Consider the following 21,199-nt stretch of genomic DNA (forward strand, 5'->3'; position numbering starts at 1 on the left):
GAGGTGGTGGTAGACAGGAGACGAGATTACTGGGGATAGAAGGAGGGGTAAAAATTGGGCAGGTCTAACATCTAGGATGACCTCAGGGCGAAGGTGTACTATTGGGAGTAGTGGGTGACTTCTGTAAGGGGTTAGTTGAGCGGAATAAATTTGAAAGGTTTGCAGGTCGTCTGAAAGTGACAGTGGGGGGTTGCCAACAATGATTGGCTGTCGACTTATTGTTTCTTAGATTAGGGAAGAGGTCTTTAAGGATAGATTGTAGGGATTGTGTTCCAGGAAAGTAAGTGGTGCAGAGGGAAAGGTCTCGTGGTATGTTTCTATTGCACGGTTCTGGGGGGCATTTGTGTTTGAGAATTTTTTTTACGTAGGAGGGACTCTGGGTAGCCTCTCTGGAGGACGGAACGGTGAAGGTTGTGAAGAAAATTATTTAAGGCATCAGGACTATTACAAATACGGTGGCCTCGAATGGAAAGGGAATAGGGAAGAGAGCGTTTAGTGTGGAATGGATGACAACTGCTAAAATGAAGGTACTGCTGCTTATTCGTTGGTTTTACATGGACAGAGGTGAGAAATTTGTTGTTGACAAGAGAGATATTGACATCAAGGAAGGTAATCTGGGAATTAGAAATGGTTGAGGTGAAAGAAAGAGAGGATGAGGAATTGAGAGTAGCAATAAAATTTTCGAGGGAATCATTACCATGTGGCCATAGGAGGAATATGTCATCAATAAATCTGAGCCAAAGGAGGGGTTTCAATGGATATTGGGAGAGGAAAATTTGTTCAAAGTGGCCTATTTAGAGGTTTGCGTAGGAGGGACTGAATCTACTACCCATTGAGCGACCTTTGATCTGTAAATAATGCTTATTATTAAATGAGAACGAATTGTGCGTTAGGACGATATTAGTTAGGCCTATGAGGAAGTCGGTGCTAGGGGTACGAGGAGTTGGGCGTTGGGAAAGGAAGTGGCGGAGGGAGGAAAGACCTTCAGAATGAGGAATTGATGTGTAGAGAGAAATGACATCTATGGTGGCCATGGTAATTTGGGTGTCAGGAGGAATTTGGGTGGATTGGAGACGGTCTAGGAAGTTATATGTATCTTTGATATGGGATGGTAGAGACAAAACTAGTGGCTGGAGGTAATAGTCAATGAATGCGGATATTCTTTCCGTGGGTGAGTTGCGAGATGAGACAATAGGACGGCCAGGGTGGTTGGGTTTATGTATTTTTGGCAAAATGTAAAAATGTGGAGTACGTGGGTTTGGGGGGGGGGGGGAAAGGATGGAGATGTCAGACGAAGAGAGGCCTTCCGGTGGGGCATGTTCCTCGAGAAAAGACTTGATATTTTCCTGGAAGGTGGGGTTAGGGTCATGAGGCATGAGTGTGTATAAGGAGGTATCTATCAGTTGTCTTTCAGCTTCCTTAATGTAGTCAGAAGTGTTCAGGAGAACTACTGTGGATCCTTTGTCAGCTGAGGTTATGACTATATTTATTTATTTATTTATTTTAATAAAGAGATACACATACAGCAATACTGCCAATTTAAAGTGCACTTATAACAACACATATTAAATAATTAAATAACAATGATTTGATTACAAATTTAAATAGAATAAAAAAGAAAAACAAACATTTATCCGGCTATCTAGTCATTTATGTGATATGTTAATGCCCGATGAGTAAAATTTTTAAGTGTCAGACCAAACGGATCAATATCACTGGGCAGAGTATTTATTAAAAGGGAAAGCCTATGGAAAAGAGAGCGCTTAATTACAGATAGCCTGGGTGTAGGAATGTGGAGTAAAGAAGTTGATCGGGTGTGGCGGGAAGGTACTCTAATGTTGAGGAAGGAAACAATGTCAGGACTGTCGAAGTGGGAGTTAAGGGTATTATAAATGAATTTGATGTCTGATTGAAGTCGGAGAAGGGATAAACTAGGGACGGATAAATAGGATAAAACTGCACTAGTAGGTGACTCGCGGAGATTTGGGTTTCTAAATTTTACAATTTTTGCAAAAAAAAGTTGTAACACTGTTAAGGGTGGCAAGATTAGTGGGGGCAGACATTGACCAAATTGGGGAGCAATAGTTGATCACCGGAAGAACTATGGTTGAGAAGTAGGATTGGAGGGCCTTAGTACTGGAGATATCCGTGAACCGGTAGAGTAGTCCTAAGAGTGACATGGCTTTAGATTTGATCGCATGAATGTGTTCAGAGAACAGAAGTTTTTGGTCCACAATAATTCCAAGATCTTTCATGGATGACACACGATTAAGAGGCAAGGAGTTAATTGCATAATCAAAAAGGATAGGAGTTTTCTTCGCAGATATTGTCATTGTGGTGCACTTTTTAAAGTTCAATTGCAGCCTCCAGAGAATGCACCACTCTGTGGTCTTTTTTACGGCATCCTGTAGCATGTTACAGTCAGCGAGATTATTTATCTTTTTAAATAGTTTGCAGTCATCAGCATAGAGTAATGTATTGACTTGGGAAGAACGGACAATGGGGGCAAGGTCATCAATAAATAGGTTGAAGAGGTAAGGTCCAAGAACGCTACCTTGAGGCACTCCGGAGGTAACGTTAGACCAGGAAGATGAGATACCAGCGAGTATTACTCTTTGGGATCTGTCACGGAGGAAACTGGACAAGAGACTGAGGAAGTTGCCATGGATATTAAAGCGGGAGGCGAGTTTATGCAGGAGAAGTTTATGGTTAAGGGTGTCGAAGGCTTTGGAAAAGTCAAGAAAGATGGCGTCATGTTGGGACTTTTCGGCCATCGATTGTACGGCATGTTGCTGAAATATGGATAGGTTTGTAAGACAAGAGCGACCCGGAAGAAAGCCGTGCTGATCAGGGGTGAGAAAGGGAGAAGTAAAGTAGTAAAGTCGGTTAAGGATGATCCTTTCACAGACAGAGGAAAGAACGGGAAGTATTGAGATGGGCCGATAATTAGAGACGTCATTTCTAGGGCCAGTTTTATGGATAGGAATAACATTTGCTATTTTCCATTGTGAGGGAAATATGCCATAGTGGAAGCAGCGATTTAAAAGGAGGGCAATGGGAATTGAGAGAGTCTGAGCACAGTTGCGAACGAATATAGGACTGAGACCATCAGGGCCAGGTGAGCGGCAGAGGGGAATCTTAGATAGATATTTTGCAACTTCCTTGGGATCTGTCCGAATTTCTGAGAGGCAGTGGCTGTTGACAGGGGAGAGGGAAAAGTCGTCTGTAAGTGTGAAATTTGACGTCGGTGCTTGACTTCCGGTGAAATATTCAAGGAAGAAGTTTGGTCTGTATGTTCCTACGGCACAGGAATTTTTGAGTGACACAGCATCGGGAATTCGAGGGATATTACGGCGTTTATTGAGAAGGGTCCAGAATTTTTTGGATCTGAGGTTATGGAGGAAGACAGTTCAGAGATATTCTCCTTATAGTCACGGCGTATTAGGGATTTAGACAGGCGACGAAGGTCCGAGAACACTTTGTAGGTGTTTTCACTGGGGTAGTCTCTATATAGATACCAAGCTCGATTTTTGTTCCCAAGGGTATGAATTGTGTCGGGCTTGAACCACGAAGGGAATGTGGATCAGGATTGTGGATGAGTTTTCGGAGGGCAATGTTCTCCGATTGAGAAAGGTTGGGTTTGGGCAGAAGAGATTTTAGGAAAGAATGGTTGCAGACTTTTGAAAGCAGCAGATCTATAAAAATTTCAATTGGGTGGCCGGTTGGGAGAGGTTTAGGTTCATGGGTCGAGGGTGGTCGAAACCTGGAAAGGGCACTATGGAGAGGAATTGGAGTATTTAGTTCTTTCTGTGTTTCCCAAAAGGCTTTCCACCTTAGATTTCTGCAAAATTGCATAATATCCGTGACTAAGGGGACATGGCGCACTTTAGGGGTGGGAGAGAAGGAAAGGCCTTTGCTGAGGAGGGAAAGTTCTTCTTTGTTTAAGGAGGCAGATGATAGATTGATCACTGGGATGTTTTCATTTTGACACTCAACCTCATGGCTTTGGAAGGGGGGGCGTCGAAATTTTCCTCTCTCTGGCAGTCGTCTCGGTGGAGACCAAAGTTGCTGTGGAGGTGGCGGAGGAAGATTAAATAGGGTGGCTAAATCAGGTCTGTAGAGATGTAGAGGAGGTGAGGAGGGAATGACCACAGCTTTATTGAGAGGTAAAGACAACCCGACTTGAAAATGAGACGCACAAAGGGAGGAGAGCTTTCTTAGGGATTTAGTTCGGCGGAGTTCCAATGAGCGGCGGTATGCATGGACTATTTCATTTATATTATAGAGTAGATGTGGTGCTGTCACAGAAATTATATTTATAAAATTTTTGATAGAATTTTGGAGTGTTTTAGTTAACACATCATATTGATCACGAATAAAACAACAAAGAAGAAATGATCGTTGGAACGAAAAAGCATGAAGGAATGGCCGTAGGTGTGGAGGGAGGCCAGAGAGAGGGTATTTCACATGAAGTCCATTGGGGAAAATACCTAATGCAATGCATGATGAGAGAAATTCTGTATGGCAGGTGTACTGAGCCAGCTCAAAAGATAATTTTCGAATCTGGCGAACATATGAGGCCACTGCATCAACGTCATTCATGATTGGGGTTACTAGGAGAGCAAACTGTATGAAATCTAAGTACGAAGAAATAAAAACGGAAGGAGGAAAGGAAATAAGGTACAGCGGTAGTAGGAGAGATAGGGTAGTGAGAAAGGTGGTGTCCACTCACGGCCCAGGATGACTCCGTAGCTCCAGGAGTGGCTCAGCAACAGATGAAGGCTCTCAGCCTCAGCTATCCTTTACCTTTTACCTACAGTCTTTTACCTATCTCCGAGGAAGGTGGTAATGCCACCGATAATTTAGTTATTTATGTGAGTTTTTAATCTTTATCTTGTGTGTCCTCACTCTCCCTCCACCAACTTTATCATCCAATTAGCTGAACTCTGAATAAGAACGCCTTCAACTTCAACGATACTATCTCTACAAAAGCGAGGAGTCCCGATGGGAACCAGAATGGCCCCAGCGTACGCAAACCTCTACATGGGTCACCTGGAGAGCTCTTTTTTAAATTCCCAAACCCTCAAGCCTCTCCTGTGGGTCCGATTCATCGACGACATTTTTTTACTATGGGCCCATGGGCGTGATTCGCTTGAACCATTCATAGCATCCCTCAACTCCACCTCATCCGTTTCTTTCACTTCATCAGTTTCTCCTTCCTCCCTCACCTTCCTCGACATAAACATCCGCCTTGAAATCAATACCTTCAGCACCTCCATCCACAAAAAACCCACCAACCATGAACAATACCTGCACTACACCAGTTGCCATCCACCTCACACCAAACACGTAATCCCCTACTCCCTATCAGTCCGTGCCCATCGCATCTGCAACAATTCACCAATTCTTGAAAGAGCCACACAGAACCTCCACCATGCTCTCCTCAAACGAGAGTATCCAGAACCCCTGCTTAAAAAGAAAATACTCTCTCCCTCCGAACAGTACACCCCACGCACCAAAAAAGAACAAACGAACAAACTTAATCTCACCACCACATTCTTCCCGGGCACACAAAAAATTTAAAAAATATTAAAAGATCTGTAGCCTATCATCAGCAAAAACAACACCACAGCTGCTCTTCTTCCATCCTGCCCCTCCATTGCCTACAGAAGAGCACCTTACTTAGGTAATATTTTAAAATCCATCCGCCCCCTCCTCCGGCACACAATCCCCCCCACTTTCCTCCCTGAATCCATACAACCGCCCCCGTTGCAAGTGCTGCCCCCTGCTACGCCCCACCACTTCACCTGTCATCAATAGATCCTCCTCCACACCGTCTTGCACTTCCTTCAACGTTGTCTACGGGCTGTTTTGTAATTTTTGCCCCTCGTACTATATAGGAGAATGTACCACACCCATATCCATCCGAATGAATAACCACAGGCACTCCTGCAAAACTCCCCCCTTTCATGAAGCCATCCCCATTTACACTGCCTCACACAACAGTTCTTTTGGCCTATGTTTTTCCCTAACTTTCATTGAAGTTCTGCCAGAGAGGGCAACTATCATCGAGGTGAGAACGAGGGAGATGGCCCACATTTGGGTTGAAAAGGCGTTTGAAACGCCCGGGCTAAACATTGCCCATTAAAAGCCAAAGCAAACTCTATCCTCCCATCCCCCCTCTCCCCTTCCCCTTCTTCCACCCCCACTGCTTCACCAAAAAGGGCTACTGGAGGAACTTCCCCTGCCTGCAGTAGTTCACCTTCGGCACCGAAGATAGCGGGTCAACCCGCTGAAACGTCTGAAATTGTTTTGTGAATGTCCTTCTTTATGTGTTTCTGTAAGAGGGCGGATGCTGGCTCGTCATGTTCGAAAGCACATACCTAAGCATCCCACGCTCTCTCCGTTCTTTTCCTCTGCTTGCACCTTACCTGCACATCCATCTAGTTTCCGGTCGCTCCTTTCCCACCAATAGGTACTGCAACATCAGCGACCTACGAGCCTCACACGCCACGGTGATGGCAACGAATCGGAGAGGTGAATGCCGATCACGTGGGGACGCCTAAGGTGGACTTGGGAGAGTAAGCAGCTTGGCAGCGGGGAGTCGATCGCGGGATGTAGAGAGAGCAGCATCTACTTGGGGATCAATAAAAGAATGGTCGTAATCTCTCAAAATCTTTCAATTCTGTTCCCTGTACTTCCTCTGACGGACCAGTAGTGGTCGTAAATCTTACATTGGTGTCGGAAGTGTCGGATTTTAGTCAGAGGAGGAGACATATCAGAAGATAAGACCATGTCTTCTCGAATCAGTTTAGGCGGACGAGAGGTGGAGCTCCAGCATGCAATGGACGAACTGTGCCAACGACTCCGCAGGGTCGAAACGGAAAATAAGAGGCTGAAGGATAGCAGCGCGGCAACCGCGATAGAAACTCGACCACAGCTCGCATATTTCATGGCGGTTGGCGATTTTTCGAGAAAAGTCGAGGAGGATGTCGACGCCTTCTTTTCAAAGTTGGAGGGAATCGCATATCTCGGTGGATGGTCTGATGCCGATAGATTGCGAGTCGCTAAGCTGCGTATGCTCGGAGACGCTAATATTTTCATTCGTAGCAAAGACGAATGCCGCGAGGCAGACTCGTACAAAGTTATTAAGGCTCTCGTTACGGCGCGGTAACGCTCCAAAAAGAGGTTTTTCCGGGAGATGTTATTGAACCTCCGCATGTCACCGGGCGAAGGCATTGAGGCATTCGCTGACCGAGTGCGGGCGATAAATGCGCGAACCTACTCCACTGAGGGCCCAGCAGAACGAGTGGCGGAGCGACGTGTCGAGGCGGATCAGCGGGCGCTCGACACGTTCCTACGTGGGCTAACTGGGGAGGTTGGCCATCAGTGTCGACTGACTGCCCCTGAGACCTTCGATGCTGCCATCGGTAACGCCATCCGGATCCAGGAGACTGAGAGGAGGCCGGCGGATGGACCAAGGGATGGACCACCCGCCCGCCGAGTATTCCATGCCCCTAGCCAGCGCGTCTGCTTCAACTGCGGGCAGCCCGGTCACCTTCTCAAGCAGTGCCGCCGAGGAAGGCGCTGTTTTATCTGCGGAAGGGGAGATCATATGGCCCGTGATTGTAGGAGCCATAGCGGGGTCCAACAGGCGGGAGATTTAAATGGCGCTGGGGCCGGAAGAGCCGCCGAATCCGGCCCCTGGTAAGTGTAACCATAACTCGTGTGTGCAGTAGCGGGGATTCATGCGATTTGGTGGCAGTAGTTAACATTTTAGGAAGAAAATGTAGAATGCTAATAGACACGGGGGCTCAGATTACCCTAATCAGGTGCGCTGTATGTGGAACAGACAAAATTAGAGCACCTACGGTCAGAATTTTGGGTATTGCTGGGGGAAGAATGTGGAATTACGGGGAGAAAGAAGTGACCTTTTTTGTGGGGGCAGTGAAGTATGGTGTAAATATGCAAGCGGTTGAGCGAGTTGCAGAATTTGACGGGATTTTAGGTTTAGATTTTCTTAAGAAATATGAGGCATCAATTGATGTGAGTGGGAGTAAACTTTGTGTTGGAAAAAATAGTTGGCCATTAACAGGGGGACTAGCAGAGAAGAAACAGGACCTGAAGGAGGATATTAGTCCTAATAAGAAGGAGAGTAGTCCTAAAAGACATGAAAAACTATTAAAAATGTAGAGTTGAGGTTAGTAAATGCTATATCTGTGCCGCCGCGTAGCGAAAAAATAGTTAGGACAACATTCAGGGTAGCGAAGTGATTGTGGAACCCATACTTTCGGATGTTGAGGGGTGTGCCGTGGCTCGTAGTTTGAGTAGCGTAGGTGATGATAACTCTGTTATCCTGCAAGTGGCGAATTTTGGGGCAGAGGAAGTAAATTTTCCAAAGGGGACGTTATTGGCTACGGTAGACGAGCTAGTTACAGGGTTGGCGGGCGAAAGTGATGTGGCAAGAGTTGGCCAAATAGGGACGACAGAAAATGTCACCGATAAATTAAATTTTGCTGATAAGCTAAGTCACCTATGGCCTGATGAGGTGAATGTGTTGAGGCCTGTCCTGGAGGAATTTCGTGACCTTTTTAGTCATAAGGAAAATCTACCTGCGACAGATATCGCGTACCACCACATACTTACTAATGAGGCGAAGCCCATATATCTTCGCCCATACCGCACTCCGTACCATCAGAAGCCATTGGTAGAGAAATTTGTGCAAGAGCAACTTGAGGCTGGGATAATTACACCAAGTGAAAGCCCATGGGCATCACCAGTCGTTATCGTGCCAAAGAAATCCACAGATGGGAAGCCGGATTTTAGATTTTGTGTAGATTTTCGGCAATTGAACTCCATAACAACACCCGATGTCTATCCGATTCCAAATATCGTCGATACTCTTGAATTTTTGGGGGGGGGGTGTAAATATTTCACGACCTTAGAAATGACCAGCGGGTATCATCAAATATCCATGCACCCTGAATCGCAGCCTAAAACTGGTTTCGTAGTCGAGAGTGGGCACTACGAATACACTAGAATGCCATTTGGTTTGCGAAATGCCCCTGCTACCTTTCAGCGAATGATGGACGGAGTGCTCCGCGGATTAAAACCCTTACAGTGTTTAGTATATTAAGATGATGTTATTGTATTCAGTAGCGGAATTAAAGAACACTCCGATAGATTGAAACGAGTTTTCGAAAAATTGAGGGAACCAAAAATTTCATTAAAATTTGAAAAATGCCACTTTACCTTAGAACAAGTAAATTATCTCGGCCATCTTATTTCGAAAGAGGGTGTGCGGCCCGACCCGGGAAAGATTGATGCTGTAAAAAACTTTCCAACCCCAGCGAATGTGAAAGAGTTGCAATCTTTTCTCGGTCTAGCCAACTATTACCGACGCTTTGTCGATCGATTCGCCGAGCTGGCCAGGCCCCTTACAAGGCTTTTGAAGAAGGGAACAGCGTTTATCTGGGAACCGGATTGTCAAAACGCAATGGGGGTTTTAAAGGATGCACTGACTTGTAGCCCCGTACTTGTATACCCTGATTTTAACAAACCCTTTATCCTCTCCACGGACGCAAGTAATTTTGCCCTTGGGGCCGTCTTATCACAAGAGGTCGCGGGAGAGGAGCATCCAATAGCCTATGCATCTCGGCAACTAAATGTCGCGGAAATCAATTATTCCACGCCGGAAAAAGAATTGCTGGCGATACTTTGGAGTGTTCAGCATTGTAGGCCTTATTTATTTGGGAAAATTTTTAAAATTGTAACAGATCACGCAGCATTGAAATGGCGTTTCAGTATGAAGGACCCCTCTAGCAGATTGATGCGATGGACGTTAAAGCTCGGCGACTATAACTATTCCGTTATTCACAAGCCAGGAAAACTCCACCTAAACGCCGACGGGTTAAGCCGAAATATACGAGTGGTGGAGGTAATGGATGACGAAGAATGGAAGTACCAAGCCGATGATATGGAATGCCAGGAGTGGAAGTCGTGCGAGAGTTTTGAGGAGAAAAATGGACTGCTGCTCCGATCGACAAGTGAGGGATTAAAGGTGGTGGTTCCTGTGAGCCGAAGGGAAACTGTGTTCCGCCGACATCACGACCACGCTCTGTCAGGACACCTAGGAGTAAAGCCGACTATTAGACGAATACGACAGATGTACTGGTGGCCCTCCCTTGATAAAGATGTGAGAGAGATGATTGCTAGCTGTGTTCCTTGTAATCAACGCAGCCCTTACGGGAAGACGAGGGCACCCTTAAAGAAACTTCCAGCAAGTACCTCCCCATTTTCCTTCATCAGCATAGATATTGTTGGGCTCCTGCCGCGCATCTCGAACGGCAACCGGTTTATACGTACAATTCTCGATCATTTTTCACGGTATTTAGGGATAGTGGCCATTCCATCACCGTCAGCGGAAGTAGTGGCCGACGCTCTACTTAGGCGGTGGATTTTGAAATTCGGTGTTCCTGATTATATACTGTCGGATCAGGGCCCCAACGTTGAGTCGGCTTTATTCCAGAATTTGTGTAAATTTCTAGGGATATCTAAATTACGTACATCACCCTTTCACCCCAGCTGTAACGGAAGGTGTGAGAGAGTGCATCGAACCATCTCGCAAATGCTAAGCCACTATGTTAATGGAAGAGACAATAGCTGGGATGTGTGGTTAGCGTTTTCGGTGGCCGGATATAATTCATCCTATCATAGTAGCACGCGAGTGACTCCGTTCAAGGTGATTTTCGGTCGCGAAATGAAGACGCCCTTCCATTGCTTAGAGACCGTAGAGACTGGTACGAGAGATTCATATGTGGACGAACTAAGTGATCAACTCAAGCAGATTTGGAAAGAATGTTTGGGGAACACTAAGAGGGCCCTTGAATCGCAGGCAAGGCAATACAACAAGAGGAGCAGGGATGTGAACTACCAGCCGGGTCAATACGTTTACCTAAATGACCCCTGTATAAAGCCCGGCAGAATCCGCAAGTTCCACAAACCGTTTTCGGGGCCTTATAAAATCCTTGAGGTGCTCAATGACTCTAATCTACGTTTGCAGCTACGTTTTAGGACTATCGTGGTGCATAAAGACCGCGTTAAAGCACATAGGGGTGTGAGAAATAAGGAACATGAATTCACAGACGCAATCAGGGGCGAGAAAAGGCGTGGGCGTCCGAGATTACTGATGACGAGTGGGAAAGGAGTTGAGGAAGCATCAACGTCTCCGGAAATCGTTTCCACCTCCCCTTCTTCCACTCCAAATGCAACAACGAGGAAGAAAGAAATAGTGACAGTTTTCCCCCTGTCCCTTCTTCGGAAATTGATGCCGTTTCCGATTTGGAGAGCGAGGCATCTTGGTCGGCGGTTTCCGATCATTCGGAGGACGAGCGCGGAGACGAATGAAAAGCCGACCGACCACGCCCACTCCGAGCAGAGCAGCCGCTACCTCAGCGTTCGCCGTGCCCGTTGCGAAGTAGGCGGCGAGTTGCTGTTAAAGACAAGGAAGACCCCGTGGAGATTGTTGACACGTCGGCGGCGACCTTGCCCGTTACGACCTTGCCTCCCACCATGTCCCCACCCCCTTTTGAAGATAGCGCGGACCGCGCGAAGATAACGTAGACAGCAGCGGAGACTCCTTTGACCACCATGCCCCCTGAAACCATCCCATCCCTCAGTGCAAATTCCCCCGAAGTGTGTCCCGGTGCATATGATGAGCAAAGCAGCGAGAGTAACAGTGAAAGTACGACGCTAGCCGTTTGCCCATATAATTAAAGGCCACGGCCATGTTAAAAAGTGAGTGATGAGGCCATTATGGTGTTTGCCGAGTGTTTGCCCGAGGGGCGATGAGTGTATGTAAGTCTACGTATGTAGCATCTATGTAAAAGCGACGGGACAGAGTGTTTTCCATTTGGATAATGGAGTACTAGTTGAGAAACATCTTTAAAATTGGTGATTGCATTATGTCCTTTCATGAAACAAACAGTGATTTAGTATGTCACGGAATTTTGAGTTGGTAATGGTATCATCTTTGCCCAGTTGATTATATGAAAAGTACAGTGTTGTTGTTGATCCAAGGGTTGGAATGATTATGTATTACGGAATTGTATGATGTTTACTAACGTTTTATTGGGTGTTGGGTTATTGTGGTATTTCATCTTGAATGTCTTCTTTTTTTTTAAAAAATTGTCCACTGTGTGTCCAATTTTATTTTGCGGGAGGGCGATGTAAGTGGGCGGATGCTGGCTCGTCATGTTCGAAAGCACATACCTAAGCATCCCACGCTCTCTCCGTTCTTTTCCTCTGCTTGCACCTTACCTGCACATCCATCTAGTTTCCGGTCGCTCCTTTCCCACCAATAGGTACTGCAACATCAGCGACCTACGAGCCTCACACGCCACGGTGATGGCAACGAATCGGAGAGGTGAATGCCGATCACGTGGGGACGCCTAAGGTGGACTTGGGAGAGTAAGCAGCTTGGCAGCGGGGAGTCGATCGCGGGATGTAGAGAGAGCAGCATCTACTTGGGGATCAATAAAAGAATGGTCGTAATCTCTCAAAATCTTTCAATTCTGTTCCCTGTACTTCCTATGACGGACCAGTAGCGGTCGTAAATCTTACGTAAATCTGTGTTTTTCTAAGTGTTATTTTTGTAAAATTCATCATTCTCGTGAAGCCTGCGCGCATTCTGTCTGCTTTCAAATTTATTATTACAGAGCGAGCAATTCGAAATGCAATTGGGACTTTGTTTAAATTATTGCACTATAATTTTTGAAGTGAAAACTTCTTTAGCGGCGTTAAGCACTTTTGTGGGATGGGGAAAAAGCATAGAATTCGCGTGAGCGTCACCGACCCGACACCGCGATCGCTACAGCGAGATATACATATGTATAGTGTGTATAATGTATACAATGGTATAGGTTGCGTCATCGCTATACTTTTACATACTGAATACTGGCATCTGTCTGCTTCTTATTCTATACTGTACATATGTACTTTTTCTAATCTGAACCACATAACGTTCATACTTCTAAAGTTACAAGTTCTTCTGCTAGATATGTGCCATATGTACCGTCATTCATAGCTCACAAATTGCAAGTCCGTCTACCAGAGATGTGCTGTATGTACCGCCAGTCATTCATAGCTCACACATTGCAGGTCCGTCTACCAGACATGTGCCATATGTACCACCAGTCATTCATAGTTCACAAATTGCAGGCCGTCTATCAGACATGTGCCATATGTAACACAAGTCATTCATAGTTCATAACTTCCAGGCCCATCTTCCAGAAATCTTAGATAAATTAGTTCTTTAGTAATATTAAATCTATATAAAAAATACATGGATAATAATGATTTCAGTTTTCACTTCTGTCGGCCAGTCCCACGACTGTCCCGTTTTTTTATTTCAAAAAGTATTTCAAATACTGTTTTAGATTTCAAACACCAAAGTTACAGGTATTATGCATTTCAATATTGCCCAGCCCTGCTTACATAATACTTGAACTGCTCTCATAATTTATCAGAACTAGCTACGCAATCATTGCAAGAAACTTCCACCTCACTGTCCTCCTCAAAAACTCGTGCCTCCACATAATAGGTCTTATTTGTGCTCGGGGCACACACGAGCTCGAATGATACATTCGTTTTGATTGTGCATAATTTGCACACAACCAATGGCACAACTAAACATATGTTTAGACTGTGCCAATGGCGTCGTCAGCGTAATCTTCTCGTCCAACCCTAATAAATGGAATTCCATTGTTAAATTTCATAAACACATTTAATATGTATTTTAAAAGAGCCAGTAATATTATATTTCCATACCTATGCATCTTCACTCCCCGGCTTTCAGCATATCTGTAGCAATTGCGGTTGCTTATGTAAGTAAACATTCCTGCCGTTGTAATTTTCGCTAAGTTTCCGGAGTCAGCCTTAGTGAAACCAAGTTCCGTGGCGTTTGTTTTTTACGATAAAACCTCCGAAAGATGTATAAGAAATGAAACATTACTTACAGTCGTTAAATAAACCGAGAAAATTGGTGACAATGCGCAACACCACTGATATTACCCACACAATTGCATGAGCTGACGTCACTTTCCGGCTGGCCAATGGAATTAAGATTTGAAGCGGGTGTGTTTGTGGAACTGTTACGGTAATTTCTTTTGTAAATTCTGAAGAAAATACGTGAAATAAGTGCGTTAAAGAGGCATTAATGACAATTTTACTATAGTTTAAGATTTTCAGTTAATATTTGAAGGGGTATTAAAATTTTGTCCAGAGACCTATTTCACCTACCGTCACTTGTAAACGTGTGCTTGGAATATTATTTTCATGCATGCTAATATTATTTCTGTTCATGAAATTTTAAGGGTAGAATGTACCAGTGATATGTTTTGCTTGCTTTGTATTCTATAACGACGAAATATGATGCTCATGGATTAGGATTAACATAATATAATTAAATCATCCCATATCTGCTCTAATGCACACCCTAGATAAATTACCATCAGCCGCCACTGGGCCTAGCTATTGTATGAGAAAGAGACATGTTTTAAGGACCGACCCGGTTTTGACGGACCCCCGGGCGGAAGATGTCCCGGCGATCGTGGGGGGGATCGCTCGGGAAAAGTTTGTGCGAGTTTGGGAGAAATTACATGTCTCAAGCAGACTAAGTCCCGGCGATTGGTGGGTAGTCGCCCAGGAATATTCACGTAATTCTCAGTTGTCGCGATTCGAATCATTTCCCCAACCTTAACTTTCCTGGATTATCGGATAGCTGAAAATTCATTGATAGTTATTGCAAGTTTGTTCAACCTTCCCTCCGTCTGCATCTCCTCCTCTGACGCCTCCATACTTTTCTCTCGCTCGTAACTTCGGGAATAAATAGCTACATCCCTGGTAAAACAGTAAAAGAAGGCAGCGAACCGAGATGGTACGACGCGGAAGTGAGAAAATCATTGAGGCGACAGAGAGCGTGTCATGCTAAAATGAAAAAAGTCAGCACGGATTTATCCGCTAATGAACGCGAGTTAATGATTAAAAAATATAGGATGGCTAAAGCCACCACGAAGGAAGCCTTCACGAATGCATTCATGAATTTTAAATGAAAAACACTAGTAGAGCAGTTACGGGATAACCCAAAAGCATTTTGGTCATATGTTAGGGAAGTTCCAGATAAACAATCTACCGTATGCTCGCTGAGAAACGACAATGAAGATGTGCTGACAAGCAGTTGCGATAAAGCCAATTCATTAAATTACTACTTCAAGAGCGTGTTCACTGAGCCTTCCGAGAACTCACCCGAGACCGTTGACAATCTCTGCATACGAAAGATGCCGCTTATTGACATTAGCACGCATGGAATAGAAAATACGAGTATATTGAAATCGCTCAGTCCAAATAAATCATCTGGTCCAGACGAAATCCCTTCTCGCGTCAATAGAGAACTAGCCTCAGAAATTGCCCCCTACTTGCAAATAATATTCAATCAATCCATCAAGCAACACGAAGTACCTAATGACTGGAAAATCGTTAATGCAACGCCAATATTCAAAAGTGGAGACAAGGAACAGCCATCTAATTACAGGCCGATATCTTTAACGTCCATCTCATGCGAAGTCCTTGACTACATCGTAGTCAGCTCGGTAATGAAACACCTAGACGCGCAAAACTTATTACTTTAGCTATATTTAATAATTTTTTAATAATTCCTCAGATGAAAATATACAATTTAGTGTAATTAATAGGTAATTTGCAAAAGGCTCGTATGTATGTTAGGTTTTATAAATCGTTTGCTTAGAGTAACAAAAACACATTCATTTGCTCAAAGAACTGGTATGTCCTATTCTCGAATTTAACAGAGCTATATGGCATCCTTGTTATGAAGAGTAAATGATTACAACTGAAAGGGTACAAAGCAAATTTTAAACTAGCATAGTGGATTCAATACTTAACATACCCCATAACAATGCATATTTTGGATATCCAACCGCTGATGGTTAGAAGTAAATTGAATGACCTGATATTTTTACAAGAATTATGTCATAGTATGATATGATTTACTTGTCTTAATAATATTAATTTTAATCGTTCGGTTACCTCAGAAAGAAATTGCAATATTATCTTTTTAATATTCTGTAGAAACAATATAACTTGTAGCAATCTTATTAACACCAGTTTATGGTTATTTGACAGAGCATCACATGAAATTGGCTGGGTTTTGAATTTAAATTGGGTGTCACAGTTAAATAATAATCCGTTGAATGAGTTATTGTAACTGTCTACGGGGAAAGGAATTTGAGGACTAAGTTTCTTTGCCCAATATTACATCTCAAAGTCGAAATGAAACTTGGCATTGCCTTGAATAGGTGAAAGTCGTCCATTTCTTGTCTGAAAGCAGTATATTCTGTGATCATGTATGACTTCGAATTGACTACTGAATTGAAACCTGGAATCAATCAAAATAAGCTAATAATGTTTAACATACTGCATATATTACTAATTTACATCGTGAGACGCTGTTAAAAATCGTTCGTTCAATGGTACAGTAGGTTCACCCTCCTTGCTATTGAAACTTAACGTCAATCTTGAGTTACTAAACTTAGCAACTTTAGGTAAATTGCACATCGCGCACAGAAGAAAAAAACACATTTATCAGACTAACACGGGCAAATACCATCCCGCTCATAATAATGGCGATGTAAATATTGAGTATGTTATATTGAAAATCTCGAAAACAGCGATCACGGATATCGGATACTTTGATGCATTGGATATACCCTATTTTTCTACTTTTTTCTGCGTAACCTGACACATGAACGATTTTTAATTGAAATAGCACTATATTAATAGCTATAACATGTAAAACTAACGTATCTCCATTAAAATCGTCCTAAGCAAGAGCTTTCTGCTCCTACCTACGTGCGGGAACGACAGCCGTCGCCTTGCTTTGAAACAATTCTACTTCTGCTGCAGTTATTACAGGGTCGTAGAATTAAAGAATATTTAACCACAAGTAACGGTAATAATTGCTTTGAAACCAAAAAGTAGGTATCACACCGTAACTAGTCAATAAAACAGTGTAAAGGTCTCATATACACTATTCCTCATAGCACTATCGCGTCATGACCATCGTTCCTCTGTTTCGAGCGTTCTCCACCGGGTGGTGTCTCCCTTGGCTGGAATCGCGAATTGCTATTACAACGTATGAGTATTCTCTGTTCAGGATATGTAACGAAGGAGTGCATGTTTCCTGGTATGGATGGACAAAAATCTCCTTTTTTGTCCGAGATTTTTCCCTCTGCGCGCAACGAGTTGGCAAGGCAAGGCGAGAAGCTCGACTCAGCGGCGCCGCCATATTATTTTTCTTCAGATCAAATCCTTGTGACTCCCTAAAACATTAAGATAAGTAAATGATTTTTTCACCAAAAATAACTTTGTAGTTTTCTTCCAATTTCATACGCATCATTTAGGGACCTATGATGTAAGAAAGTAGGCGACTACTTTTTACCTTACAAAAATGCAAATTTTCTTGTCCTAAAGGTTGTTTCATCGGTATAACTACATTTTTTCTCGATTATTGTAAAATTGGTGAAAACCTTCAAAGAGAAAATAGTATGAAGAGTTTTGTGTAGAGGATTCAATTCAATATAATTAACGGTTAGACAACCATTGCGAGAAGAAGATAAAGTAAAAAAATACAGGCTTATGGCGTACATTTAAAGAAATGTTTTTTATAGCCTTTGCTATAATTTTTATGCAATAAACTATTGATGCCAATGAATGCAGCGTCTCTTTCTACATTAGAGTACACTGTTGAACAGTGCATAACGCAATGTTACTTTTTATGCTGCTATTGACAACACCGCACTCCCGGCCTTATGGAGATAAACATGGGAAACAAATCTCCATAAGAACTCATACTGTCCACTGATTGTGGAACGCTCAATTCCTCTCAGATTATTTTTGAGGGGGGGGGGGGCAATGCTGTTTTTCTTACACTAGGAAAATTTCTAGAACCAGCCATTGTGGAAAGCATAATGGCATTCACAAAATAGTAACCCTTCTCCCACCACTCCAATGCCAAATTCGTCGTCGTCATTCGTCAATGCCATCACAGCGAGAACCCAAGCCACTACGTGTTAACTATCCCTTTTACAGAACACATAAAGAAGAACATTAACTGAACCAAGGACAGAATATAAAAAGAACACGTTTGGAACATTAAGAGGAAACATATCTTCTGTTAGGGTCAGAGCAAACCCACTTTTCACCAAAAGTCTGAATCACTGCATGTCTGTGAAAATTTTGACTATCAAGAATGAAAAGAAAATAACTAAGGCCTTAGAGTTAGTAGAATTATTTTCCACACCAAGGCCTTGGGGTAAAAGAGATTTCAAGAAACACAACTGCATTATTAAGATTGAGAGTGCAAAAGCTCTCCAATTCCTGATTCTATAATTGTAACTTGACATAGTTTTTGCCTTAATCTGGGAATGGTTGACAGCTAACCTCAGTCAAACTTGTTAAAAATAATGTCTAAACTTGTGGCTTTCAATGAAAGAACTTTTCAATTTTTAATTTCCCAAAATTTTAACTATACACCTTAAACCCAGCCCTGAACCCTTTCGCTCCTATGTCGATTCCCATCTTCACTTTCAAAAAGCTCAAGCCAGATTGAAGAACGCAACAGGCATTATTTAAAAAATATCTTTATTAAAAAACAATTTGTTTAAATTGAGCAATAGGTACTGTAGAAGAAATACCCTTTCATGAGGAGTGGTAAACATTAATTTCACCACTAAAAAGTGAAATCAACCTATAATATTGTGAACAAACATTTTTACAAGGGATTAAACATGGGGCCGATATATCGACACCTTGATTAGTATGTAAGGGCTAAAGTATATGATAGCTTAAAAATTAAAATGAAAGTAGACTCACTGTGCACGGTGAGAACATGCGTCTGGACAACATCCTTATTCCTCTGTGCATGACATGTGTAGTTACCAGCATGAACTAGCTGAATTCTGGTCAGGTAGAGAGATCCATCTGAAAACACTCGAATCTCACCATCCGCCACAGCACTCAAACCTGCAGTACTTTCTACAAGTGAGGCAAGGTCTGCCCCATGACGCCGCCACACTATTGGTGGAGGTGGTGTCCCAGTCACATCACACTTGATCTCAACATTATCACCAACTCGTGCAGATAAATGGTTAACCTCAAGGGCCTTGTCCAGCGAGACGACGGACACACCTCCAAACGGAAAAGAGTTTACTGCAACATTATTTCCATACGTAAATTGGATGTATTCAGAAGAGTGCCCTTAAAACTATACATCAAACATTCATAGTGATTTATTTACATTGCTAAATCTTTATAAATGCTTGAGAAATATAAATGATTTACTTTAAACATTAAACACATGCTTGAAAAGCACTAGATGAAGAATAAACCAAAGCTTTAAATTACAAATATTTAAATTTTATTCATCTATCAGAAAATCAATTTTAAGGTGGGTATTCAGAGGCTAGATACCGTATAAGCGCATGTGAGAGACGCACCTTTTTTCCCAGAAATTGCAGCCGAAAATGGGGGGCGCCTCTTACACAAACTTCTTATCCTCCCCTTCCCCGGTCGCAAGTCCAAGGGGAACTGAGTGGCTTTGGTTTTCAGCGTGAGTCAGCCATCTAAAAACCAAGGTCAAAAACAAGCGGGAGGCAGGGGAGTTTCTCCCTTAGTGACGTATTTTTAACATACTCCTGTTTGCGTTTCTTACTCGTAAGTATACTCGTAAGCATAGCGCCATGGCGTCGATACCTTGGAGGTGAACATGGAAAAGGTCGCGCGGATTTATTTATTAACCCTCCGGTGAGCGCGCTTGTGGGCATCCCGCGGCATTTAAAACTGAAAATAGCAATCGCATATCTAAATTAGAGAAATTTTTAGATTTGAAGGTTATCAGGTGAATAGTCAACATATGTCTTGCCGAGTAATTTTCATTACGCTGAGGACCTGATTTTCAAAAATCGCCTTCAGACGCTATTATGTGAATTATTGCAATTGAAAATTATATTGGTGTCAAAACCTGCGGTTAAAAATTTCAAACGAGTGTGTACATTGTTGGATTAAATAGCGAATAGAAGAAATCGGAAATGTTTATAAGTGAAGAGCGGAGAAGGAGAGGTAAAGGGAAGGAGCACCCACCCTCCGTCTTTCAATCAACGAGGCTACGAGCGAAGGAGCAAGGAAAGAACACGTCCGATCTTGCATGTGACGTCGTTGCCTTCAAAGCGAAAGGGCGAAGGCGCGGCATTGTGATATACGCAGTTAGGGTGCCTTCATAGCTCGGCGTTGCGTACTTGGGGGCGGAGCTAACTCATCGCAGCATGTTGGAGCCCTTCACAGCTCTGCGTTGCGAAAACAAATGAAAGGCAAAAAGCGTAGGCTCCTAAAAATCGGCCTGTGAGCATATCATCTTAAGATTTCGAACCAAACGCACAATACGTATGTTGTTTTCTGCATGTTTACCCAAATTTGTTTTTTAAAAGGTTCTTCTTAACTACAAATAGCATTTGAAGTTAATATGGCGACCATAAAGTCGATAATAATGCATGTAGTGATGGCCCTTGCCTATGCATAATTATGACCTTTAATTTTTTTTTCCTAACTCGGAATATTCGAAAAATAGCTAATTACATACACTCAATGAACATGAGTAACATGGAATATTATCAGGAATATTTATTAATGATAACTGTTGTTCAAACAGAGTGTCCTAGTCATGTTATCTAAATAGCTCTAACTGAGTAGATCATGAGGGCAAAATTATTGGATATAAAATGGAATTTAAACGACCTTAGTCACCAACAAGCACATCTCACGCTGTATTTAGCTTTTGATACCATTTACGGGTATGTGTTACGCTAATCTATGCTCCTCAGTGATTGTAATCTAATTTAGGGTTAACATTTGTCTTATGTTTAGGAAAGATACGAAATATCTATGCTGAACACTTCAAAATAATAGTAAATAATAAAATAAATAGCATTTGCCCCTCCCATTAGATCTAATCTTTCATATTTGCATACCCATAAACAAACACCAATTCGAAATCGTCGGCGTACTGCCGCCTTGACGCAGAGAAAATCTGAACAGGTTCAGTTTTTCTGCGACGACGCAGCGAGCTGGAGAC

At 43.0% G+C, this 21,199-nt stretch overlaps 1 protein-coding gene across 4 annotated transcripts in view; it reads right to left on the minus strand.

The window, feature by feature from the left end:
- LOC124170538 (follistatin-related protein 5-like) overlaps positions 1–21,199 on the minus strand; it is a 521,097-nt gene that overhangs the window by 108,364 nt on the left and 391,534 nt on the right. For 2 of the 4 annotated variants that reach the window (XM_046549329.1, XM_046549328.1), the window contains exon 7: positions 18,946–19,281. The exons of 1 other annotated variant lie outside the window; for it this stretch is intronic. In XM_046549329.1, coding sequence (XP_046405285.1) covers positions 18,946–19,281 — 336 coding nt within the window. The remainder of the gene's footprint in view (positions 1–18,945; positions 19,282–21,199) is intronic. One more of the 4 variants, XM_046549331.1, reaches the window with a different exon arrangement.

This window comes from Ischnura elegans, chromosome X (assembly GCF_921293095.1).
Source record: "Ischnura elegans chromosome X, ioIscEleg1.1, whole genome shotgun sequence".
Lineage (NCBI taxonomy): Eukaryota > Metazoa > Arthropoda > Insecta > Odonata > Coenagrionidae > Ischnura > Ischnura elegans.